The 25,639-nt window shown below is 40.8% G+C and overlaps 4 protein-coding genes across 7 annotated transcripts in view; 3 read left to right on the plus strand and 1 right to left on the minus strand.

The window, feature by feature from the left end:
- The first annotated feature begins 444 nt into the window (after nucleotides 1-444).
- Nucleotides 445-3,555, plus strand: LOC141806279 (transformer-2 protein homolog alpha-like). 2 transcript variants are annotated; one of them, XM_074691699.1, is made up of 8 exons: nucleotides 445-608; nucleotides 1,739-1,869; nucleotides 1,973-2,132; nucleotides 2,326-2,514; nucleotides 2,616-2,731; nucleotides 2,812-2,970; nucleotides 3,096-3,166; nucleotides 3,260-3,555. In XM_074691699.1, the coding sequence occupies exons 1-8, from the start codon at nucleotides 573-575 to the stop codon at nucleotides 3,268-3,270; spliced, it is 873 nt and encodes a 290-aa protein (XP_074547800.1). In that variant the 5' UTR covers nucleotides 445-572; the 3' UTR covers nucleotides 3,271-3,555. The 2 variants fall into 2 exon arrangements, with proteins under 2 accessions (XP_074547800.1, XP_074547799.1); XM_074691698.1 differs by lacking the exon at nucleotides 445-608 and having other exon boundaries at nucleotides 1,410-1,869.
- Nucleotides 3,556-4,733: 1,178 nt separating this feature from the next.
- On the plus strand, nucleotides 4,734-8,843 carry LOC141806273 (obg-like ATPase 1). The gene is made up of 11 exons (XM_074691689.1): nucleotides 4,734-4,863; nucleotides 5,142-5,239; nucleotides 5,340-5,483; nucleotides 5,568-5,695; nucleotides 5,997-6,172; nucleotides 6,256-6,336; nucleotides 6,417-6,514; nucleotides 6,592-6,732; nucleotides 6,815-6,911; nucleotides 8,182-8,304; nucleotides 8,389-8,843. The coding sequence occupies exons 2-11, from the start codon at nucleotides 5,142-5,144 to the stop codon at nucleotides 8,491-8,493; spliced, it is 1,191 nt and encodes a 396-aa protein (XP_074547790.1). The 5' UTR covers nucleotides 4,734-4,863; the 3' UTR covers nucleotides 8,494-8,843.
- Nucleotides 8,844-10,686: 1,843 nt separating this feature from the next.
- Nucleotides 10,687-22,281, plus strand: LOC141806267 (transcription factor Sp3-like). Of its 2 annotated transcripts, XM_074691683.1 has the most exons (10): nucleotides 10,687-10,879; nucleotides 11,133-11,221; nucleotides 11,790-12,020; nucleotides 12,100-12,708; nucleotides 15,724-15,933; nucleotides 16,252-16,456; nucleotides 16,552-16,741; nucleotides 16,932-17,128; nucleotides 20,654-20,906; nucleotides 21,778-22,279. In XM_074691683.1, the coding sequence occupies exons 2-9, from the start codon at nucleotides 11,162-11,164 to the stop codon at nucleotides 20,899-20,901; spliced, it is 1,950 nt and encodes a 649-aa protein (XP_074547784.1). In that variant the 5' UTR covers nucleotides 10,687-10,879; nucleotides 11,133-11,161; the 3' UTR covers nucleotides 20,902-20,906; nucleotides 21,778-22,279. The 2 variants fall into 2 exon arrangements, with proteins under 2 accessions (XP_074547784.1, XP_074547783.1); XM_074691682.1 differs by having other exon boundaries at nucleotides 20,654-22,281.
- A 1,723-nt stretch (nucleotides 22,282-24,004) lies between these two features.
- Nucleotides 24,005-25,639, minus strand: part of uggt1 (UDP-glucose glycoprotein glucosyltransferase 1) — a 40,998-nt gene continuing 39,363 nt past the window's right edge. For both annotated transcript variants that reach the window (XM_074691680.1, XM_074691679.1), the window contains 2 exons: nucleotides 24,932-25,076; nucleotides 24,005-24,790 (listed from right to left, as the gene is read on the minus strand). In XM_074691680.1, coding sequence (XP_074547781.1) covers nucleotides 24,771-24,790; nucleotides 24,932-25,076 — 165 coding nt within the window. In that variant the 3' untranslated portion in view covers nucleotides 24,005-24,770. The remainder of the gene's footprint in view (nucleotides 24,791-24,931; nucleotides 25,077-25,639) is intronic.

Here is a 25,639-nt window from a genome sequence, read left to right on the forward strand (position 1 = left end):
TTCACAGAAACTATTCTTTGCTAAAAGTTTAAATGCAGAAAATAAGCCTCAACATTTAGCACGCCCTGTGTCTTTCCCGTAAATGTGCAGATGTTGAAATGTAAACATCTGCTTTCTTTGGCTTGGTATATTTGCGGTGTTTCTGCAGCCGGAAACTGGAAGAATCTGTAGTCCAACAACAGACAAAACAATGAGGTGTGGAAGATTTTGAGGTTATCACTAATGTGGCCAAGCAGCGCCACTTCCTAGAATCAGCCCTGTGAGTTTCTTCAAAACAAAAGTGGAAAGGAGAAAAATGTATATTAAATAATAATCTGCAGTGGTCCCCTGGTTAAAACCCCCCGAGTAATGTTCATTCTATGTAACACATTGCGTATTAGACTTTTATTTTAAGTGTAAGTCCTTTTTTCATCGAACAACGCTTTTATTTTGAAAGTCAGACCGGATAGCATCGGGGCCCCTGGTAGCTAGCGCAGTTTCCATGTAGTAATTCAGCAAACACTTCAACTTAAACCGTCATTATAGTCAGTATCCTACAATCTTTTACAGGTCTGCAGACTCTATACATTAATATGAGTGACAACGAGAAAAATTTCAAGGAGGAGCGGGTGAGTCATGATTCTTAAGTTTGGAAAAAACGGCTTAAAATGCTAGGCTAGGTAAGATTAGCTAGCACAATTAGCTGCTACTGCGTTTGCAGGTCTCGTAATATCAAGTCATTAAAACTGGCCTCAAACCTAAAATGAATGTATTACATTTAATGTTTATAAAAAAACGTGTTACTAAAACACATCATATGTTTTATTGATGAATATATATACTCAAATTTATCGTTTTGTTAGCGAAAGGACGATTTGCGGCCTTCGAAAAAGCGCAGTACGCTGCTCGCAATGCTAATTTCCTACTGTTAGTATTGTTCTGTTTACAGTTACTGTTTGAAAATAAATATTAGCATATACTCAGTACTTGTTTTATGTACCCATCATGTTTAGTTTAAGTGTTTGTAGCTATTTAATGTGATTGTTCTGGTTCTGCTGTGTTTTCTTTGTACCTCTTGGCTCCTACAGAAACCAACATGCCTTATCACCCTTGTTTGTTCTTTGTTAAGGTTGAGGTTGGAAGAAAGAAAAAGGCTGAAGACGTTTCAGATGTGAAGTTGTTATTGTTTGAAGCTGATGGTGTTGATGCATGCTAATGTATGGGATGCTGAACAGAAGCGGTCAAGATCTGTCCCCACTACTAGTGTTGTAATGGCAGATGGTAAATGGGGGAAGAGGAGGAAAAGAAGTCATAATGTCAAAAAGAAGAAAGAAGAAATGAAGGGTTGTATTGAAGTAATGAAGTAAAAGAAGTAATGAAGTTAAGATCAGAAGTTGACCAGGGTATGAGTAATTTCCTAACAGTTTGCTATGTTATTACTCTATTTCATCCTGTTCTTTTCTCTTAAGCATGCACAATTATTTTCCTCTCTTTATTGGAACATCATTGGTCAGTTCTTCATATCTTTTAGGTTAATTTTTGTTTACTGATCTATCTTTCAGCTAAATTAATTCTACTATCTAAATATTTGTTCCAATGTGTCACATTTTTATAATCAGACTCCATAATATTTTGTGTAAAGGCCAAAATGAGGTGAGCTCCTGAAGGAGCATGCAGCGGGAAAGTGCTGTCACCTCCTGGCTCTTGTTGCTTGCCGATGCTACGGTCCGTTTCTCATCTCAGTGTCTGGTCTGTTCAGGACTCTCGACATGGCTCCAGGAGCGCATCCCCTCATGGATCAGCCAAATCCGCCAGTCGCTCACCAGCACGCTCCAAAGGCTCTCGGCGATCCAGGTCTAGATCTCGTTCTCGATCCAGATCCAAGTCAAGGTAAAAAAAAAAAAAAAGGTTTTTGAACAGGACGTGTTTTGCAAAGACATGGTGTAACACAGGTAAGTATCAAACTCAGGTTGAAGTATCCGTCTGCCCCCAGGTCCCGCTCCCATCGAAGCTCCCGTAGGCACTACTCCCGCTCTCGCTCCCGCTCCCACAGGCGCCGTTCCAGAAGCCGCTCCCGCAGCTGGGAGTACAGGCGACGTAGGAGCCACAGCCGCTCCCCCATGTCGAATCGCCGCAGACACATTGGAAACAGGGTGTGTATTCAGTGCTTTGTGTGCAGGCTTGATCTGAAGTTAGTGAATGTGAAACTTCATGAATGGATTTTTTTTTTTGTTATATCTTGAGCTTGAGATTCTCCGCTTACAGGTTTATTTTACTTTTATTATTTAAAATCATGATGAATTCATCTGGGGTCAAACTTAAGTTGTATCTTCTTTCCTTCCCCAGGCCAACCCGGACCCCAACAGCTGCCTGGGTGTGTTTGGACTGAGCCTTTACACAACAGAGAGAGATCTGAGGGAGGTGTTCTCCAAATACGGCCCTTTGAGTGACGTCAACATCGTGTATGACCAGCAGTCCCGCCGCTCTCGAGGCTTCGCTTTTGTTTACTTTGAAAACTCCGAGGACTCCAAAGAGGTGAGAAGGAAATCTGAGTGATGAATCATTTTTAGCGTTGGTTAATGTGTCTTCAGCAAACCTAAAGATCTGCTGTTTCATGTTTTTGTCTCGTGTTTCAGGCCAAGGAGCGCGCCAACGGTATGGAACTTGACGGCCGCAGGATCAGAGTAGATTTCTCCATCACAAAACGTGCCCATACTCCCACTCCTGGAATCTACATGGGGCGCCCCACCTAGTGAGTGTTTGAGAAAAAAGCAGCATCAGTATCTGAGTCACTGTGTGGCATCGTTAAAACTCTGTTCCATGTGCGTTCAGTGGCGGTGGTGGTGGGAGTGGCAGCGGTGGAGGAAGTGGCGGCGGCGGTTCATCACGGCGCACCTCCAGGGACTACGACAGAGGCTACGACCGAGGCTATGACAGGGGTTACGATCGGGATTATGATCGTTATGAAGAACGAGATTACCGCTCTTACAGGTTAGTTTTTATTCCAGGCGTCAACGCTGAGATCACTGATTATTTGTCAGTATTCAGCCACTTTCTCACGCTGCTCAGATCCTTGGATGTAATGTTTTTGGTTTGGTTTGGTTTTCCTCCCACAGACGCAGATCTCCGTCTCCTTACTACAGCAGAGGATATCGTTCAAGATCCCGCTCACGGTCGTATTCACCACGTAAGTCTGCAGCAGTTAGACCAGGATTTATTCAAAGTGATATTTTTATCTCACATATATCCTAAATCTCCTCTGCTCTTTTCCCTCCTACAGGTCACTACTGATCAGAGAAGAGTCCATGAATTTACTCCAGCAGCTTGGATTTTTGCCTTTTTTTTTTTTTTTTTAATGTAAATCTTTTTTTCTTTTTTTTTAAGAAAAGGTCACATAAGTGTGGAAATCTTGGAATGTTGATGTTTATACAGTGATGAAATAACACACTTGGCTCACACAGGAGCTGGGAAAAGTGAAAAGATGAAACAGAAATGCACAAAAACTCCTGAGAATTTGCAGAAATGTTTGTTCCAAGCCGATTTAACACGACCAAACCTACAGAAAGAATCATTAAATGTTTTCATTTGGCTCACATTTTCACATTTGTTTTGTGTTTGGTCCAGATGAATAGTTTTGACTGCAAACAGGAGTTTCTGTGGCCATTCATCTGTAGTTAGTTTGTCATCAGGAGTGTTTTTAAACCACGTTTTGTTTTTGTTTTTGTTGGAAAATACTATATTTGTTGTGTATATAAATGACAAAGGTTTACTTGGGTATTTGCTCTGTTGTATGACATTGAAATGATCTTGTTGCTTCATAGTTTTAAAAAGTGAACTGCAGATATTGTACCATAAAGCCACATTAAGTGTTTGAGTTCTTATTTTGGTTGTTTTTTGTTTTTTCTTTGTCATAAATGAAATAAAGATATTGATACACTAACTTTATGCAACAACTTTTGTTTACAGTTTGTACTTAATCTGGAACCAATGCTGAACCACACACACTAAAGTTTTTTAAAGATTATAATGTGAAAATGAGATGCAGTTCAGGTCAAACACAATGTTTCAATATGGTAGAAGGTGGGAATTATGTTTAATGGCATATTGGAAAAGTTAACACCACCTGCAAAATAAAGTCTCAAGTGGCCTTTGTACAAACCCATTTTTTGACAACCAACCTTTAAAAGAACACAAGAAATTTCACTTTTTGAAATTTGTGATCCCTCTGTAAAACATATAAACACAATCACAAAATACCAAGACTTGAATAATGGATAGATTTTAAAAAAACTTCTGTAAAAAAAAATATGATAATAATAAAATCAAAGTTACAGTGTAAGAAAGAGAAAACAAAGGGGTGGTAGCTGTGTATGTACGGCTGGTTCACTGTCTTTAAAATGAAAATATATTTTTTAAAAAAGCTCAGACGAGACTTCGATGTGCGGATTAGTATTTGAACGCACCATGAAAAATGGCGCCATCTGGCGAAATGTTCGTCATTGAACAGATTTTAATTTTTTTTTTATGTAAAATAATCCTACGACTTAAAAATGTCTTGTCGTAGGATTATTCGTAATCAAATTAAAATTAAAGTTTAACATTTTAGATTTTTGCAGACTTCGCTCCTGAAGTATCGCTCCGGGTCTCCGTCCTGGCCAGAGCCTTTGAATAAAGAGTTCCGACAACAGAGTCTCCGTTATTCGCCTGTGTTGTGGAGATGACGCAACTCTGTGTTTTCTAAGGCTCTGGTTCGACCAATCAGAAGAGCCTTACATCAGAATACTTCCGGTTTGCTCTCAAACTTGCCTTTCCAGCGGAGCGGCTGCTGAGAGCAGAGATCGGAGTGAACTCCACGTAGACCAGAGGCTTTTTAAACCTTTAAAGGTAGTCCAGAATAAGACTACTCACCTTAATATCTCTGGGAATGTTTATAATGACTGTTAGAGACAGACAGAGGTTTCTCTGGCTCTGATAATCATGCTAACACGGAGCTAGGAGTGGTTCAGTTAACGTTAGCATGCTGTTTGAATGAGCCTTAAAGCACGTTTCAGTGAGACAGGCTGACAGGAGAGGGTTATTCACACACATTCACACTAAATGATCGTTTTTAAAGGCTGTGTTTACATCTGTTAAAGCGTTAATAACTTATTTTACTCTGACAGATGCCCCCCAAAAAGGTAGAAGCCCCCAAACAGCCTCCTTTAATCGGACGATTTGGAACCTCGCTGAAAATCGGAATAGTCGGATTACCAAACGTTGGGTGTGTATCATGAATTCATTATTTTGATGGTTTAAAATGTGTGTTTTTTTCAGCTGGTTTGTTGTTACTCAGCTGTTGACGCCTTCTGTGTCTCCTGCAGGAAATCCACCTTCTTCAACGTCCTGACCAAAAGCCAAGCAGCTGCTGAGAACTTCCCCTTCTGCACCATCGACCCCAATGAGAGCAGGGTACCTGTGCCCGATGAGCGCTTCGATTTCCTCTGCCAATACCACAAACCAGCCAGGTGTGTGTTGTGACAGCTGAGGGTGATCCGTCAAACCCTGATGGACTGGCTCCTGAGTCTCTGACTCTGTGTTTGTCTCCTCAGTAAAGTTCCTGCGTTTCTCAACGTGGTGGACATCGCCGGTCTGGTGAAGGGAGCTCACTCGGGACAGGGACTTGGGAACGCCTTTCTTTCTCACATCAGTGCTTGTGATGCCATCTTCCACATGACGCGTGAGTTGTCAGTCGTGCTGCTTCAGCTGCTGAGTAACAACAGCTGAGTGAGCAGAGGGGACAGGTGGAAGGAAGGAGAGTTAGGAGGGATTTCTAAACTTGTAGCTCAGGCTGGATCACATGACTAGTCCTTGAGAAACTAGTAACTTTTGCACAGATTAGTAATGAAATGATGAAGATGTTGGTAGACAACATGGATGTAATTTTTTTTAAATAAGGTATGAAGGTGGTTTGTTTGGTTTTAGCAGGAAAACAAAAATGTGCGACAGACTGACTCAGCTAACGCTGCGTTTGCTTTCAGGTGCGTTTGATGATGAGGACATCGTCCACGTGGAGGGGAACGTCGACCCCGTGAGGGACATCGAGATCATCCACGAGGAGCTGCGGCTGAAGGACGAAGAGCTGATCACCCCGGTCATCGACAAACTGGAGAAAACCGCCGTCAGAGGAAATGACAAGAAGCTCAAACCTGAATATGTGAGTGATGTGTGTCTGTGCAGGTTCCCCTCAGTGGTTTGTTTTCAGCGTGTGTGTGACTGAAATGCTGCCTGGTGTTTCAGGACATCATGGTGAAGGTGAAGAACTGGGTGGTGGAGGAGAAGAAACACATCCGATTTTACCACGACTGGAACGACAAAGAGGTGATGATGTTTACATCTCTACATGAAGCTGATTTTTCAGTGATCGTTGGGTTTTTCATCCTCCTGTGTTCCCTCCACAGATCGAGGTGTTGAACAAATACCTGTTCCTGACGTCCAAGCCCATGATCTACCTGGTGAACCTCTCTGAGAAGGATTACATCAGGAAGAAGAACAAGTGGTAGGTTTCCTTCCTCTCTCACTTTGCAGCTTGAGCTGAGAAATCCAAACCTCTCACCTGCTCCTCGTTGTTCTCAGGTTGGCAAAAATCAAAGAGTGGGTCGACGCTCATGACCCCGGCGCTCTGGTGATTCCTGTGAGTGGAGCCATCGAGTCCAAGCTGCTGGACATGGAGGAGGAGGAGCGGAAAAAGTACTGTGAAGAGCAGAAGACACAGAGGTGAGTGATGAAAAGGTGAACCCTGCTCCTGATGGAGTCCCCGTGTCTGAATCGCTGCGTCACCGCCGCTCTGTGTTTCCAGCACTCTGACCAAAATCATAAAGACGGGCTACGCAGCGCTGCAGCTGGAGTACTTCTTCACAGCGGGGCCGGACGAGGTGCGAGCGTGGACCGTCAGGGTGAGTGTTTTGAAGATATTTTTCATGATAGTTATTTTATACCTATCTTTGATAGTTTGATCGTTGTCAAACTGGATTATTTCAGATCCAGTCTCAGCAGCAGGACTCTGTCTGTGTGTCTGTCATGATGTAGTTGGTAGGGCGCAGATGGCGCAGCAGTTTAGGTCACACCTCATGAGGTTTGTTGTTGTTTTGAGCTTATTTCAGACTTCTTTTTTTTTCTTCCTCCATCACTCAAAGACACTGGAGGAGTTTAATGTTAATGTTATGTTGTAAATGATTCTTCAATATTTCCAATTTTTGCAGTTTTTAGTTTGCTTCTTTAAAACCAGACCAAGTAAAAAGCTGAATGATGATGATGATGATGATGATGTCTACAGACTCTATCAGAAGCTATATTTTCCAAAAACTGCGAGTCACACATGAGTCAATATTTAGATAGGTGATCGGTGTACCTCTATTTAAAACCGTAAAACAAAAAATCCTGATACATCAATTTTTTTCTTCCACCCCTGCTACACTGGGCTGACGGTGACACTTCTACAATCCTGTATTAGAGTAAATAGGAAGTGTAAGACGCTAAACAAATAATGAATATTTTACTTTAATAAAATAAGTTGTCATATCAAAACTTTAAAAAAAAATAATACTAATTTTATTAATATGATTTATTTTTGTTATTTTAAAAAATATTTTTTTTTTTCGTTCCATGGGTTGTGGTATATTACCTTCCTTATCTGTCTTGTTTCTTTTTTGTTTGTTTGACTGACTTTATTTCATAATCTTGAAAAATATAAATTAAAAAATATAAATAATATATATTTAAATAAAAATAATTATCTTACTAACTATCATACAACAAGGACGATCAAAAACATTTTTATATATATTTTTTTACATTCTTTTTATTAATTATGATTTTTCAGGTGCGTACAATAGATAAAAATACAAATCATACTTCTCAATTATCCACCTGTCAATAAACTATTGTATTCAACAGCAAAAAAATTCGGTAATCCTCTACAAAAAACATTTTTATTTCAAAATTCTTAAAAGCAAATGGTGAATTTTTCTTCTGATTTTGTTAAACTAACAGAAAATCACTCATGGTGAAAAAAAAACATTGATTCTGAAGCCAGGACTCGCGTTTGAATAACTTTAACTCTCCTTTTTATTCATTCCTGACATTTGATTTGACTTATCTCAGGTTACTGTCTCTACGGTGGCCCTGTGTGTCCATTTTCAGCCCTTCTCTCTTTCTGTCCAACAGAAAGGGACCAAAGCCCCACAGGCTGCCGGAAAGATCCACACCGACTTCGAGAAAGGCTTCATCATGGCTGAAGTGATGAAGTACGCCGACTTCAAAGAGGAGGGCAGTGAGAGCGCCGTCAAGGTGAGTGTCCATCAGAGCGCCGCCTGTTTCCTCCTGTAGCTCTGACACGGTTCATGACCCCTGTCCTGGTCTCTCTCCTCACAGGCTGCTGGGAAATACAGACAACAGGGCAGGAACTACATTGTGGAGGACGGAGACATTATCTTCTTCAAATTCAACACGCCCAACGCCCCCAAGAAGAAGCCTTAAAGCGCTCAGTCAGCAGAGGGACGAGTCAGGACGCAGCTCAGGTCAGCCTGAAGAGTCACACCGCCTCACAGCCTGGAGCAGGGTCTGGACCAGAATCTGATTATTCCAGAGATTAGATCCTAACTCACATTCCTACAGTGCTTTTTGTTGCAGTCAAACTTGTCTGAAAACCAGTCGTGTTTTCGTGTAAATCAGCTTTTTTGGCGCAGGTTTCATGTAAACTTTAGCTTCATCAATCATTTCGCTGCTTTTCTCGCCAAACGATGTTCAGTTCCTCTGAGATCAGCTCTCAAACGACCCCTGTGACGATGAACTGACGGTCTAACATCATTTAACTCTCCAGTAGAGTTGTTTCCTGTGATGTCATCAATCAGTGTGTTAAGATGTGTGACTGCTGTGAGCTGTGAGTCAGTGTGACCCTGCAGGTCTGAGCTGAGCTGGATCCTGAGAGAAATGTGACTTCAGAGAGCAGAGCAGGCGTCCTGACAGTGCCTGAACACAGAATGTTTGAACTTCTGCTTTTACCGGATTATTTTGAGCTACTTTAAAATCCTCCTTCACATCTCGAGCTTCACTTAACGTAAAGAGACACTGCTTCATCTGCTTCAGGAGGGCTCCGTGGATCATCCCACCGTCACAGCGTCTCTGAACTCTCCTCTCTCACCTCCACGCTGGGGACGTCTTTATTTTCCAGATCAGCAAACGAACCTCTCACCAAGCACCTTTCCAATCTGTGGACCCAGCTTTGACATTCTGTAAACCAAGGGAGCCCAAACACGATAAATGTCTACTTCATCAATCTGCATGTGTCAATAAACGGTGACAAACCTGTCCGTGATTCCTCTTCCTCGTTTTTCTCTTTGAAAAACTTAATATGTCTGAACAGCTGTTCGAAATAAACTAGCTTGATTGTCTTTAAAGTATAAACCTCTAACAGCTGTCACTACAGGAATCAAAACTTAAAAACTCTGATTTATCTAAGCCTGTTAAAAATGCAGAATAATTCTGTTTACTCTTTTATCATCTTTGTAAGGATAAAAATTTAAATTTTGAAATTTAATAAATAATCTTAAAAAGATCCCATTCATACTCACTATCATACTTCACTATCAAGTTTTTGCATAAGTTTGAGCTAATTTCAGCAGATAGAGATGCAACTACTTAAGTTCCTTCAGATATTTCGGGGAAAGCTGAGTTTTCATGCACAGAAATTACTTGAAATGTTTCAGAAACTTTAAATTCCTTGTTGATTTTTTATTTATCAATTAATAAAAATAATATTAATAATAATAATATAAACAATAATATATTAACAGATTTATTATGTATATTTAAAAAATACAAAAAATAAAAATAGCAATTTATTTTTTTTACCCAAAAGGTCTGTAAAAAAAAAAAAAAATCGGCAGAACTGCTTGAGTGAATGTAAATTCATTTCAATGGGACAAAACAAGTTCAAAATATTGATTTTTAAAAGTATAGCTGTTAGAAATTTTCAAAACACAAGCTTTCCTTGTTTTCCTGGACATACAGAGTGTAAAAAAGTTAAAATGTGAAAATCAGATAAACTAGAAAAGGAAAAAAAAGTTTTTATTTTTTTGCAAGAGAGTTTATTGAACATTTTAAAATCATTACAAACAAATCTCACAGAATGCAATCAAAAAAAGTGAGCCCTGTATGGAAAAAACAAATGATAATAATGATAATGATCATGACGATGAATAGAGAAAATTAATAATAATAATAATAATAATAATAATAATAATAATAATAATATTAAAATAAAAAATAAAAAAATAAAGTTAAAAAAATAAATAAAAAAAAAACCCTGCCATCAGTCAATGCAATTGGCAATATTAGCATCTCTCAACAAAGTACAGACTCATACACAAGCACCAAAAAAAGGGATTTTTAAGAATAAGTAGAATAAAACTAAAGTTGAAGAACGACTTGCTTAGATGCTGACTCAGCATAATTAACTAAATTCGCTCTAAACGCTGCTGTATTCAAAGTGTTTGCCTCCAACAGCTGAATTCCTTCTCTCCTCTCACTGAACAAACAGGAAACCCACGTCCTATAAAAATGACTGACGTCACGATTATCCAATAGAATCGAACGAACCTCGCGCTTAGCCAATGGCGTTTAAGAAGAAGGGCGGGACGTCCTGAAATGTGATGCAAATTCGACGGTCAAGCTTGTTAGTCCCACCTTTTTGTGTTTCCCGCACCGTCAATCAAAATAGAAAAAAATCAACCCGATCAACACTAACCCTGACTCTTTGATCAAATAATCATGTTTGGAGTTTAGGTGATCAGATTATCCTCCAGGTTACTCTCACTATGACTGCTACGTAAACGTTTAACGCATCGAAGCGTGCAACTAATCGGTGAGTTTGTTCGACCTACAGCGGAGCGAGCTGCGTCTTTTTATCTTTAACAGCTAACAGCTAAATATGGAGAGCTAACTGAGCAATAAACACTGAATCTGAGCCCGGGTACACTCAGAATCTGCGCTGGAAAGTTGAATTTCGAAGTCAGCTCCGTTTGGACCGGAGAGTGGGGATGCTTTGCGGGCTTTTCTGGCAGGCAGAAGTTGAAGATTACAGAGTTTTGCTCAGTTTCTCCTTCTCTCCCTGCTAGCGCCAGAGCTGCCTCTGGAACAAGGAGAAATGGCGTCCGCGGACGTGGACAGCAGTCAAAGCGAGTTTCTGCAGCCCGCGGAAACACAGGTATCCCACACTTTCTAGCTCGTCTTTCTCGCTCGCTTTCGATTGCTGGATGTGTTTTTGAGAGCATGAAGTTCACACGTTTTAAAATTTTGATGGCATGGGGTGAAAGCCGTACACTTCCTGTGTTCCCCTCAATAACGGCCACCCACTTTACCCCTGGAAAACCCGCCCATAGTGGGTAGGACACTGAAGGCAGTCACTTGGGTCGGCTCGCTGGATGATAGCCGCTGTTCTGTGGGCTGGGAGCTCAGCGCAGTCAGATAACATGTCAGGGATATTGTGCATAATCGAAACAGAAGCGTCTAATGGTGTTGTAAAAGCCACCCATCCCCCACACAGCCCGCCTCGACCATTTCTGAGCCTGTTATCTCAACTCCGTGTGTCGGCGGTTCCCTCCTGCTTCTGTTTTATCTCTCATCTTCGCCTCAGCTGAAATCCTACATGATCCCCTTCAGCTGTGGCTCCCAGCGTCTCTGTCCACACCTGAATCACCCACTGTAGCATGATCTCATCTGTCTCAGTGTGATGTACCCTCTTTAATATAATGTGATGTTGGTTTCACTCCCAGACGACAGATATGTCAGCCATCCAGCTGACGGGCTCAGACAGGTGGGAGGTGTTAACTCCAGTCTCAGCCGGGAAGGAGGACCAGGGAGTCGTTCACATTCCAAACTCTGGGATCGTCACATCCAACGGGCAGTATGTGCTTCCAATCGGGGGTCTCCCCAACCAGCCCATCTATGTTACAGCATCTGGGAGCGAGGCTGCAGCCAATGGGGTGTCAGGAATTCAGTATCAGGTAAACAAACGTCCAGAGATGGAGCTGAGTTTGACTCGTAGTGATGATCTTCTCTAAAATCATCTTCTTCCTCTTCCAGGTCATCCCCCAGATCCAGAACGCAGACGTGACTCTCGCAGGATTCCAGACACAGGGTTTGGATGACGGCACAGGACAGATCCAGCTCCTCCAAGATGGCAGCCAGGCCAGCATCGGGATCAGCTGCGCCACAACCGCAACCACAGACCTTCTGACGCAGGCGGGGCAGGTCCAGTCCATCCAAGGCGTCCCGCTCACAGGGGGGTCGGCGTACACCGGCACGGTACCCGTGGGGCTGCCGGGCAACATCACATTCGTCCCTATAAACAGTTTGGATCTGGAGTCTTTAGGACTGACTGGAGCGCAGACGGTCCCCATTGCGACGGGGGTCACGCCGGAAGGTCAGCTGATCATGAGCGGCCAGACGCTGGAGAGTCAGGGGCAGGACGCCAGCGCCAAACAGCCGCTGGTGACGGTGAGCGACGCCAGCGGGAACCCCGAACTCTACGTGCCAACCACTACCACCGCTTCCTCCTCCAACGCTTCCAACCTCCCCGAGACCATCGACGGCACCGGGGTCCTGACCCAGGCTACTGCTGTGTCTGCGGGGGTGTCTGACCCTTCATCTTCCACCAACTACAACTCCCACAACCACCTGCAGCAAATCCAGGTCAGAGAGTGTCCTTAACATCGCATGAAGCTCATGGCTGTTTTTTATTTCCCCAAAGTGTTGCCTCAAACTTTCCTTCACTGATTTTTATGAATTATTTATTTACTCTTTAACTCTTCAGCTCCAGGGTTACAGCGTGTGTTTATCTCGTATTTGCAGAACAGAGTCTGAGGTTGTGAAGATAAAGCATCATGATTGTTTTAACTGTGGGGATCAGAAAAGGTGTCAGATCAGAAGTTTAGACGACCGTTTCTGGAAGTTTTAGCTCATACCTGATCAGAACGATGAAGCTTTCCTCTCTCGTGGTTATTTTGTGTTTTTCTTTCATGAGTGTGTACAGACTTTACTACGTCTATAAAGGCTTGTTCACCGTAGTTCATGTTAGGGCTGCAGGATACGGCCTAAAACCAGTATCTGGATATTTTGAGACCCTTCAGTTGGATTTTTAATACATGCAAAAAGGAGAAACTCACCATCAGGTTCAGTTGTGAAATAATTTATTCAGATTTTTAGACCCAAGCCTGAAAACATCTGTGTTAGAATTTGTACTTGATGGTCGTGATTTAGTCATTTCATGCATCTCACAAGGCAAGTTTATTTATATTATCTATTATTTATTGCTATTGTATATTTCAGCAAGGCAATTAAAAGTGCTTTACAGAGAAAACTTAATAAAAGAAAACATTTAAAATTCAATTTAAAGGCAGATTTAAAAAAATACAATACAATAAATAAAATAAAATAAAAATGTAAAACAGAATTTAGGATAAAAGTTACAAAATTGTGCGATTAAAAAATAAATAAATAAATATAAAAAAAAAAAAAATATATATATATATATATATATATATATATATATATATATATATATATATATATATATATATATATATATATATATATTTAAATGATTTGTTTAAATGCACTAATTCAGGGGTGGCCAACCAGTCAGAGACCAAGAGCCACAAAAAATACCCTAACACACTTCCTCTCACACATAAACAAAATGACATAAAATAAAAATAAAAACATGTCTAATTTTCAAAGCGACATTTATTGTGTTTGTGTGTTTAAATTCGTACTAGAGAAGAGAAACTGAAACTTAAGTATCAATCCCAACTGATCCCAACGTTGGCATCAATACATATATATATAGTTTAGATTGATTGGCACACCACTACTCATAACTACATATATATATTTTTTATGAATGGATTGAAGAGCCACACACTGAAAGGCAAAGAGCCTGAGGTTGGCCACCCCTGCTCTAATAAAAAGCAGCTGTAAAAAGGTGAGTCTTCAACCTGCAACAGCCATCAATATATCCTCCACCCCCAGTTCATGTTAACTTAAAAACATCATCATCATCAAACCCAGGGGTGGCCAAATTCTTTTAGTAAGGGGCCAAAAACGGGTCAGGGTGGAGGGTCGGGAGCCAAAACCAAACATTCATGTTGCAAAGCATGATATTAAAATAAAATAAATACTCATACAAGTCATTTTGAAACTGAAAACACTTTTCTTTATTTTACAGCATGACGTTACTAAACATCCATATGTCAATGTCAACTTTATTTATATACCGCATTTACAACTTTGAAAGCTCAAAGCTCTTCACAGGTAAAAAAGTTAAAAGTTCAACGCAGCAATAAAAGAGAAAATCACCAATCAAAACACTCAACAGTAAAAAAAACACAATATGGTTTAAATACTGGACCCAGGTCTTTAAAGACATTTAACACAATATAACCTCAACAACACGGGACACAGCCTGATCCTATAAAACAGAAAACGTTCATTTCCATCTTTTTAAATGAGGAATAGTAACAAAAGTGGACACCTGATTTAGAGTTTTTTCCCTACAAATGACTGCTGTATTTACTTTAAGTACATTAATTTAAAATATATACAGGGACGTATTGAGTGGTTTGGGGGCCCAAGGCAAACCCAGTCAATGGGGCCCTCCATGTCCTTGTAACTCCTCTTCCTCAGAGCTAGACTGGCCTTCCCTGGGTCCACTGTCTCTTTCCCAGAATCAAGGCATGAGACAGTGCTAATCTTGTTCATGCTAACTTAACACAACTAAAAGCATTTCCTCAAGTTCTGTACTTTAGTTTGATTTAGAAAAAAGTGAATCCATCATTTAGTCCACTTTGTCCTGGATTTGAAATCTTTTATGGTCCATTGAAGCTTATTTGTCCCACAGTGGGGAATTTACAGAGTAACAGGAACAAACAAGAAAGGATGAAGTGAAAAACATTACAATAGGTAAATACTGAAAAAATAATTTAGTAAAGAAAATATGTAAATATCAAGCACAACATCAAACTGGAAAAAAATCTACTGAAAGAGGTGATATTTACAGTTACCATACTTTTTGTTACTATTATTTTAAAGTGAATGTATTTTTATTTGACCCCCTGTCCAGTGAGTTATGTTTCCAAAAAAGAGATTTATACAATAATGTTTATCACCAACTCCAAAAGTTTGATTTAGAGAAAATGATCCTGTTTCCTGGGCTAGATAAAGTCCTTAAAATCCTAAAAGTCTGATATGTTTATCTCAGATCTCAGAGCAACATTGGTTTTATTTCCCACTTGGTTGAAAATAAGAAAAAAATGGTAAAAAGTGTTTTTACCACTTTCTTCCTGAATCAAATGTTCAGATGTGTTGTAACATGGAATAGCCCATTGAATAAGAAGGGAGGGGGAGGAGCCAAAACCATCATTACAGATTAAGACTTTGATGGATTTTGAAGCATGTGAAGTAAGATTTAGAAAAAAGAAATGCTTTCAATTGAAGAGGACTTCATAAATCAGTTTTTAAGAGATGCTTTGGGGGCCCCAGGCAACTGCCTGTGTTTGCCTAGTTGTAGCTACGCCCCTGTCTTTGAGACACAGCGCTCTCCACAGAGTTGTGTTTTTATTGATGTAAGATAAACTTTATTGGCCTGGACGTAGCTGTGCTGTTCCCTGTCACTGCACCTTTCATTCAAACCAACTCTCTCGTCCTCAGGTCTCCACCTCCAACGCCACCACCATCTCTCAGCCCATCCTGCAGCTCTCCGGGGACGCTCAGGCCCAGGTGGCTCAGGTGGCTCAGGGTCAGGACCTGAACGCAGCGGGTCAGACTCTGCAGAGCGTGCAGCTGGTCAACCCCGGGACCTTCCTCATCCAGGCCCAAACGGTCACTGCGACGGGTCAGATCCAGTGGCAGACCTTCCAGGTAACCCAGAGTTAGCAGCGTGGTCTCAGTCGTAGAAAAGTTAGTTATCCCCTGTTCAGTAACAAGTTAGCGTTAGCTGAGATCAGGAGACGAAAGTTTGAATCAGAAACAGGAAGTTAGGGAGGAAGCAAAACTTGATGTGGTTTATGCTGGGAGGCTGGCACTTTGAGGATCAGAAGAGACCAGATCCTGAGTGCAGCCCTCTGGTTTCCCTCTTTAAGGAAGTCATGTGATCTGTTTCACGTTCAGGAACAGTTAGTGACGTTATTCTCTGTAACACGTTTAGTTTCTGACCCCCACCCGTGTCGGTCTCTGCAGGTCCAGGGTGTCCAGTCCCTCCAGGGGCTCCAGCTGCCTCAGGGCCAGGGTCAGGCCCAGCAGCTCACCTTGGCCCCTGTGCAGACCCTCCCTCTGGGCCAGACGGGACAGGTCAGCCTCCCCAACCTGCAGACGGTCACGGTGAACTCCGTCACTCAGAGCGGGGTTCATTTCACGCCGGGGGAGGACGCCAACAGCCCAGCTGGTACGTAGCGTTCTGACATCATCAAACATGCTCCTGTTTCTTTACACGCCACCCGAGGAGATCCTGAGTCCTGCTCTGCTTCTGCTCCGGTTCAGGGATCCAGATCAAAGAGGAGCCTGACTCTGAGGACTGGCAGCTGAGCGGGGACTCCACGCTGAACCCCAGCGACCTCAACAACCTGCGCGTTCAGATGGGAGAGGAGGACCCGGACGGCGCCAGCGGGGAGGGGAAGCGGCTCCGCAGGGTGGCCTGCACCTGCCCCAACTGCAAGGAGTCCGGAGGGAGGTGAGAAACACACACACGCTAACACACACACACACACACACACACACACGTCCTTTCAGTGTGAGTGTTTGATGATCAGACTGACTCTGAGCCTGTTTTCCTCTCCTCCGTCTCCGTCTCCGTCCTCGTCTCCGTCTCTGTCCTCTCCTCCGTCTCCGTCTCTGTCCTCGTCTCCGTCTCTGTGTCTCAGGGGTTCGGGCATGGGGAAGAAGAAGCAGCACATCTGCCACATCGCCGGCTGTGGGAAGGTTTACGGGAAGACGTCTCACCTGAGGGCTCACCTGCGCTGGCACAGCGGGGAGAGACCCTTCGTCTGCAACTGGATGTTCTGTGGGAAGAGATTCACCAGAAGCGACGAGCTGCAGAGACACAGGAGGACACACACAGGTACACACTCACACATAGAGGAACACACACACACACAATCCAATCATTTAATTTCTGCTGCTGGTTTTTAAAGTGCATGTGTTTTAAAAATCAAACCAGGTCAGAAGAAAAAATTGCTTGAAACTAGAATATTTTCTAAATACAAGAAACTTTTCTCCTCTTCCATTGGCAGATTTTGTTTTACCTGTTACAGTAATTCAGACCTCATTTTTGTCTTTAAATAACTTGAAAACAGACGTTTTTCTGGACTGATCAGTTGAATGTGGCTATCATCAAGTATAATAAAACAATTTGTTCTGAAAATAAGACAAAAACACTTGATAAGATTCAGTTTTTAGCAGTGTAAACGTCCTGGATGAGACACTTTAAATATCACACAGCTGATCTTCAAACTCTTTCACAGCTTGAATATCACGATAAATCCTCAAATCAGCTTCATGTGCAGCTTCAGTTCAGATTGATTTTATTTATTTGGAGCTAAAAGCCGACCATTTTATAACATTTTATTGTTTTTTCTGCTGGTTTAGGACTCTTTACAAACTTGAAAGTGATTATAAAATAGAGTTTTTGTCTCAGATCATCTTAAAATGGAAACTCACTCAGAGTTTGATTCAGTCAGTTTCACTCTGGGTTTAATATTTAATACAGAAACACTGTTCTCTCCTCCTCTCACTCTCCTGGTGACTGCAGCTGTGTTTCCATCACACGTTTTCTCAAAGTTAAAGCCATATTTTTATTATTATAAATAAATATTATTATTATTATATTTCTGAAGTTTAGATAAAGAACGATTGCAACTTGCTGATGTTTCCATTACGACTAGAAATGAGCATAACTTAAATAAAATCTCCTCCCATGAGATTTAATTTGCAGACTAAGGAAGAAGGAGGACTGTGAGTGACGGTAACCATGGAAACCACAAACAGTTTAAGAGCTGGACTGTCAGTCTGATGGAGGAGGGCAGACAGATAAAGGCTGATATTGTAGCGTCTATCAGGATGAACTAAACAATGAATGACAATCATCATCTCCATGATGCCTTCACTGACGCTCAGAAACACCAGCACTCACTCTGAACACAGAACAAACAGTAGAGGTGTCATGTTTTTTGGACAAAGGTGTTTCCACTGGTCTTTAGAGAAAAACTTCATTATTAAAACTTCTGGAAAAACCACCTCATGGCCGCGTTAAGTCTTTTTATCCAAATTTAAGAAGTTTTTAGACATTTTGGTGTTTCCATTTCCATTTTTTACAGCAATATTTAGATTTCATGTAATTCTTAGTGTAATAAAAACGCAGCTCATGTCTCACCTGACCCTGAAGGAGAAACCAAAGACTGACGTGTTATTAGTTAATCGTCACATTGATCAGAGTTTTCAGAGACAAAGAGTTCAGTCTCAAAAATAAGAAACCAGATCTCCTCACTGTGTTGTTCAGAGTCTCAGTGATGGACGAGCAGGAAATGAAGCTGAATTTACCTCCAGGCTCAGATTTAAAGCTCATATTTAGAGAAATTCACACACACACTGAACTTACACACACTTTAGTAGGGCTGAGATTTTATGCTGTTCCATATATTCGCCCCCTGCTGGAGAAAAGTGGAAACTTTTTTCCAATCCAGTTTACAAACGAAGACTGTTTTCCAAACCACCTACTACATACGACATGTGACTGTCGTCTGTAGTAGACACTACATAATACTTACTGCTTCTGCTTGTGGTCTGTAGTCTGACTGTTTGTTGGGTCTGTTTTGTAGTAACCTCCTCTGGTTTCCAGTTTCAGAAGTGGAGCTTCAGATGATGTTTTTTTGCCTTTATAATAAATGTACAAAACAAACTTTGGGCAGATGTTGACATTTTAGTTATTTTATTAATCATATCAAACAGAATCATCATTCTTGATTTCTAATCTTACACCAAAAGCTATATCGTTAACTGAAAATAATCTAAAAGAGGTTTTTATTTTTACAGCTGATGGAAGAAACACTTTCATATAATCCACGTATGGTTTAGAAAATGAATTAGTGGTTTATGTGGGCTTTAATTAATCTGTAGAAGTAAGTGTTTCTTTTTCATCACGTCACGTCTATCTCACAGACCGTCTAACGTTAGTGTTGTTGTATTGTAGTTGTAATGCTGACTCATTCTAGTAGATGGTGGTAATTCACCAAAACCTGCATAGATGAAATTAGGGCTGAATGATTTTGGAAAATAATGTAATTGCGATTTTTTTAGACCAATATTGCGATGAAGCATACAATTTTTTTTTTTTTTTTTTTTTGGGGGGGGGGGGGGGGGGGGGGGGGGGGGTTATCTTCTGCATTGTTCACTTAACACAAGTTGTAAGTAATTTTATAGTATCATTAACCCACAAAAGATACTGTTAAATTCCTATTTAAACAAGTCTTTTTTGCATTTCTTTATTGAAAAAGAAAAAGGAACACTGAAATTTTACTAACCTCCAGTTGTAAGAGCAACAAACCAAACAGAGAAAGTGACCAAGGGGTACAGCTCTACGATCTACTGGATGGATCTTTGTAGCCTTCAGGGTTTTTTTTCAGAAAAAAAACAGCATTTTGACTTTTGCTGATTTTAAGGGAGAACAAGTACAAGTTACTTTATTTCCTTCAGGTCTGTGAACACGAAACTTTTTTTTCTAATCGCAGTCTCTTCGATTTGAAAATTACATTCTATTACATTACAATGTCAGTTTAAAATTGATTAATTGTTCAGCCCTAGATTAAATGAAGAATTTGATTTTAAACAAAAAAAAAACAATTTTGACAAAAAATTCGATTTTGATATTGTCAAAAAAAAAATCCTGATTTATCAAAAAAAAAAGTCTTTCTCCCACCCGTACATTTTAGAATTAGAAAATAATGATAAAGTTTAAAAAAAAAATCAAATTCTGTTCAGGTGAAGCTGTGTTAGATCCCAGAGCTGGACAAACTTCTCTGTTTTCCTTTAGCAAAGTGCGTCAGTCTCTCTGAGCCAAAACACTCTGAAAGTTTCCTGATTCACATCCTCAGTGTCTGATCGTTCATAGTTTTTCGCTCAGTTTAGTCTGTTTGTGGAAAGTCTTCTGGAAATATTCCAAACACACAGAGTTTCAGGAATAAACGCTGACATTTGATGAAGTTTGACAGGAGTTATGAACATCCTTCTGTGTATCTGTGGCTTTAAACGTGCAGCGTTCAACTTTTTAACAGTTGATGATCGCACAGTTTAAGTCTCCCTCCTCGTGCTGAAGAAGCACAAATCTTAATTTTTATTCTCTGCCCTCTTTCCTGTCTTCCTGCGCTGAATCCTGCTTCTGTTTTTCTTCTACTTCGAGCTTCTACTTTTTTGTGCCATAACAGCGTATTTAAATAAATCAGGTGCATCTAATTTCAAATTTCATGAAAAGTTTCAGGTGATAAAAACTCCAAACCATCTTCTGTCAGTTTGTGTCTGAGTTGTGTTTCGTTGTGACACGTCTTCATGGTCACTTCCTGTCTGATGTGTGTGTGTGTGTGTGTCGTCCCAGGAGAGAAGAAGTTCGTGTGCACGGAGTGCTCCAAGCGGTTCATGCGGAGCGACCACCTGGCCAAGCACATAAAGACTCACCAGAATAAAAAAGGCGGAGTCACCGCCACGTCCCCGCCCGCCGCCGACACCGTCATCACCGCCGACGGCACCACGCTCATCCTCCAGGCGGCCACTCACGACCTCGTAGCCAATCAGGAGATCCCTTTACAGCTGGTCACCGTGGCGCCCGGCGAGGTGATGGAGTGAAGGCGGTGAGGAGGTTTTTCTAAGGACTGGTGGATGGCAGGGACCTCTGGGCTTTTCTCTCTTTCCCTTTTACTTTGTTTTCGTTTTTTACATATGAATATATACGTAAATATATATGACAAATATATATATTTTAAGTAAGAGTTATCATGACTTTATGTTGGTTTTTGCAGTCTTTTTATAGGCCGGCAAAAAAATAACATTCAAATGTGGTCGCTATGTACACGCGTCAACACACACTCACACACACACACACACACACACACACACATATTAACACCTGACATGAATACTCAACACGATGAAATGCCTTATTTTGTATCATACTCTTGTATAAAATGCTGGAGGTGCATGTGTTTTTTAAGCTTTGCAGATGATGTAACTGTAACAGATATTCATGTGTTTGTGACGAAGAGGAGGAGGAGGAAGAGTGAAGGTCTGAGCAGACTGAAGCAGCACTGCATCACGTACTTAGCTTAGCTTAGCTTAGCATAAACACTAGAAAACAAACAGAGTGATGTTGAATTGATCCAGAAATCAGGAGGTTTCTTCGTCACACCTCAGGTTGTGATGTAACAGCTAAGCTAAGCTAAGCTAAGCTAAGCTAAGCTGCTCCCCCTGCATCAGCTCTCTGTAAGGAAGCCAACATTCGGACGAGCAGCTGTCACGTGGTGCGGCGCTGCTTCAGGACGTCTGCTGCTCAGAGCGAGACGGCGGCGCTGAGGTCGAGGAAAACCGATGCAAGACGTTTTTTTTTCTTCCTTTTTTTAAAAAGTGCGACTTCTTCCAGCGTCTCGGTCCATCTGAGCAGAATGTCTCACCTCTCCACCGTTTGTCCACATCCATTATTTGACTTTCCTTTCTTTTGTTGTAAAGTCACGTTGTTGGTCTCTGAGTGTCGCCTGAATCACGCGATGGCAGACGAAGATTAGAGCGGTTACTCTTCTGTCAGCTGCTCACGGACACAGAGGAGGAGGAAGAGGAGGAGGAAGACGATGCACCGACGTAGGAAACAGATGCAAAGCGAGATCAGCGAGCCCTGCGGGGCCTTCCTGAACATTCCAGCTGATGACGTTCGATCAGATTTGCAATAACTGCTCTGTGGTTATTCTGGCCAGGTGTCACCTAAAGGAAAACAATCATGCCATTTTTATTTTTGTTGTTTTTTTATTGTAATTATTGTAACCCCTTCCTGTCTGTCCTCATGTCTGTAGCATCATTTACGTGTATATTATCTTATTTTCACATTGTTTATAGAAGCCATTTACTTAGTTACCTGAATTTGTTGTATCAAAACCTTATTTTAAGTGATTTTTTTTAAAGAAATGGTGTAAAAATTGAATGTTACCTTTTGTAAAAGCTTTTTTCAAATGGATCACAATAAAAGTCTGAAACCTTCCAGTAACAGGTTTGTGTGCGTTGGAGCAGCGTCGAGGTTCAGGAGGTTAAATGATGTCAGACAGGTAAACAGGAAGTAACGGGGAGGGGAGGTGGTCACTGTAGCAGTGAATCATTTTCACATTTCTCTCACTGCTAGAAAAACATGCATTGATCTTTCCAACGCTGCCACGGGACACAGTGCTCAGCAGAAAAGATGATGCAGACAAGGAGGGAAAAACAGGTACACAGGAAGTTATATAACGTCAGCTGTGTGTACAGAGAGTTGTTCTATTTTGAAGGTGTAAACAGGAAGTAATATGATTAAAGAGGATGTAAACAGGAAGTTATTTTATTTTTGAGTTGTAAACAAAATTATTTAATTTCAGCGCCGTAAACATGAAGCAATAAATATTTTTTCAATTTATTTTTTTAAAGGAAGTTATATTATCACAGCCAATTAAACAGGAAGTAAGGGGGTGAAGAGGGGATGTAAACAGGAAGTTATTTTATTTTTGAGTTTAAACAAAGTTATTTCATTTCAGTGCTTTAAGCGATTTTCTTTTTTAATTCCACTAGAAGTAAACAAGAAAGTGTTTTTATTTTACTGATGTAAACAGAAAGTTAATCTATTTTACTTGGAGAAAACAGGAAGTTATTTTATTTTACTAAAAGTGAACAGAAAGTTATTTTATTTCATCGAAACTAAACAGGAAGTTATATTGTTTCACCGAAAGTAAACGGGAAGTTACTTTAAAGAACGGAAAGTAAATACAAAGTGTTTTTATTTCACTAAAAGTAAACAGGAAGTTATTTTATTTCACCTAACCTAAACAGGAAGTTATTATATTTCACTAAAAGTAAACAGAAAGATATTTTATTTCACTGAAAGTAAACAGGAAGTTAATCTTTTTTACTTGGAGAAAACAGGAAGTTATTTTGTTTTGCCAGAAGTAAAAAGGAAGTAATTTTATGTCACTTAAAGTAAACAGGAAGTAATCTTCTGGTTAGAGAGATGAGCTGGTAAAGAAAACCTTTTGTCCCCAAATCATCTAAAAAGCAGTGTGTGTTATTAAATCACAGAAGTATAAAAAGTTTTGAAGTACTGAGGATGAAATAAGCCACTAAAAATAATTTTAGAGAAGGGTTAATAGAATAAAAATGAAATTTGTAAGACTAAAATAATATGTTTTTTAAGTTCGAAGATCAAAATATAATCCTGACTTTAACCTTAGACTTTAGTTTTATGTCACATTTTTCTAGACGGTCAGAAATCCGACTGTGGTCCAACAATAGTAAGTGGAAAAAATTAGGAGCTCAGGAAAATCAGGCGGATTTCAGACTGAAATCCTGAAATTCCTCAACCTCATTATCAGAAGGAAATCTCTTACATTCAAGCCAAAATATGTTCAAATTTAAGCCAGACTGCTGCGACGGAGGTCTGAGTATCAAGATCTGTCAGAGCCCTAATTCTTCTTCACCTTTCTCTCAGACACCTGGACATCTTTTTTTTTTTCTGTGTAGTCACACCTGTTTTAGTTAATAACCCCAGCGTCTGGTCTGTGATTGGTCGAATCCTTCAGTTTTAAAAAAGACAGAAAAATAAACGAACAGCCGAACTCTGCAGGCAGCAAACACGAAGCACAGAGGAAACATCTGATCTTTACTGGACGGGTTTATTTAACAAAAATATCTCAGGGCCAAATACAGACTGACAGATCCATGGAGACCAACAAACTCAGGTTTAATATGAAGGCTGCCTACATTCCTCCTGTATTCCCTCATTTCCCTCATAGTCTGAATTTATACGTCAATATGAACACAGGTTTTTAATTTACCAAAACACCTCATTTATTATCATTTACTATCATCCATTATCATTGATTTTAATCCAAACTGGGACTCTGCAGGACTGATTCAATCAAAGAAAAAGAAAATCTTTCCTGATTTCATGATTTCATGTGAGCTGATCACATTTCTAACTTTAGTTTTTATGTATTTGTACAGTTTGATGAAGTGTTTCCAGGTCTAAAATCAGAGAAACTTTAGGACATAAAACATGATCTGATCCCGTTACCCATCAGTCAGAGGCCTGCGCCTCAGACGTCTTTAATCCAGTGAGTGTGCAGAAAAAAAAACAGCAGTGAGACTCTCTGAGGTCTTTTTGTGCTTCAACCCCGGCCTGAGCCAGAACCCGATCAGTGCAAACATCCAGACCAGCGAGTCCCACAGAAAGAAGAAAACCTGAAATACAAAACAGATTCATGATCCACACACACATCCTCACTCACTCACACACACACACACACACAGGAAACCCTGCAGCTCTGAGTCCCCTCCACACGCTAGAAAAAACAGAAACGGTTGAACAGCTGAGCACCGGGTTGTGGTCAGTCGGTCAGCAGCGCCCCCCTCAGGCTGGAGAGAGGCCTCATGAAGAAGACTCTTTAAACAGAGTTCAGTTTGATCCTCAGCACGGCTCAGCAGGATCCTCACAGCTCGATGTGAGCGTCTGACGGAGACAGAGGAGGAGGAGAAATGAGAAACTCTCAGTGCATCACAGAACAAACGAAACACTGCCACCTGCTGGTTGATCACTGCATTACAGCAAGTCTAAAAAAGGATCTTCACAGTCTGTTAGAGCGGTCAGTACCTGTTCTTTGCTGCGTGGCTGAGTCGTCTGCTCCCTCCTGGACTCTGGTCTGCAGACGCTTTATCTCTTGGTCGTAATCGGTCCATTCGGCCACGATCCTCACGGCGGCCTGAAGCTTTGGCTCCTTGGTCATGGGGTTGTTGCACTGAGGAGCAGCAGAATGAGATGTTTACAACCGCTCAGGCTGCATCTTAATAAAGACGTCAGCAGCAGCTTTTCCTGCTTGATTTCTTCTTTTAAAAGATGAGGGGGACGGTAAACGATGCAGGACACACTTCATGCTTCATGGAGCTGCTACTTTATGAATATCTGATAAAACTGAGTGTGTGCTGTTTGTTTCTGTGTTTTTTTAAATCTAAAAAGAAATGAAAGTGGTGGAAGGTTCTGCAGAGGGACTCAAGAGTCTCGAGTTAGCATTTTATAAAAATGTTTGAGTCTCAAATCATCTTAAAAACCTACATTTGAAAGGCGATCAGGGTAACTGCACATCCCTGTGCCTGACTGTATATAGTCATAGAGTAATAAGGAAATAATCATTTAGAAAAATTAAATATTGACCACGTAAAGGAGGAAAAGGGTTTCAAGGTGGTCTAGATGTTTGCAGCAGACTTTAACTGTGAATCCTTCATACCCTCTGAAACGGCAAAGCTAAAAGTTTGTAAACTACCTACATCTGTCCTCTAAATAAATCATTTTAATAAAATAAAA

The sequence above is a fragment of the Halichoeres trimaculatus genome, unplaced genomic scaffold (assembly GCF_033239565.1).
Source record: "Halichoeres trimaculatus isolate MK-OKI-2021-1 unplaced genomic scaffold, fHalTri1.1 fHalTri1_scaffold_17, whole genome shotgun sequence".
NCBI classification, from domain to species: Eukaryota; Metazoa; Chordata; class Actinopteri; order Labriformes; family Labridae; genus Halichoeres; species Halichoeres trimaculatus.

Coding starts and splice junctions, on each gene's coding strand:
- LOC141806279 (XM_074691698.1), top strand. CDS start 1,697: ATGCTACGGTCCGTTTCTCATCTCAGTGTCTGGTCTGTTCAGGACTCT. Junction 1,870..1,972: donor CGATCCAGATCCAAGTCAAG/GTAAAAAAAAAA, acceptor GTCTGCCCCCAG/GTCCCGCTCCCATCGAAGCT. Junction 2,133..2,325: donor GCAGACACATTGGAAACAGG/GTGTGTATTCAG, acceptor TTCCTTCCCCAG/GCCAACCCGGACCCCAACAG.
- LOC141806273 (XM_074691689.1), top strand. CDS start 5,142: ATGCCCCCCAAAAAGGTAGAAGCCCCCAAACAGCCTCCTTTAATCGGA. Junction 6,733..6,814: donor GAAGAGCAGAAGACACAGAG/GTGAGTGATGAA, acceptor CTGTGTTTCCAG/CACTCTGACCAAAATCATAA. Junction 8,305..8,388: donor GCAGTGAGAGCGCCGTCAAG/GTGAGTGTCCAT, acceptor CTCTCCTCACAG/GCTGCTGGGAAATACAGACA.
- LOC141806267 (XM_074691682.1), top strand. CDS start 11,162: ATGGCGTCCGCGGACGTGGACAGCAGTCAAAGCGAGTTTCTGCAGCCC. Junction 16,457..16,551: donor GGACGCCAACAGCCCAGCTG/GTACGTAGCGTT, acceptor GCTCCGGTTCAG/GGATCCAGATCAAAGAGGAG. Junction 17,129..20,653: donor ACACAGGAGGACACACACAG/GTACACACTCAC, acceptor GTGTCGTCCCAG/GAGAGAAGAAGTTCGTGTGC.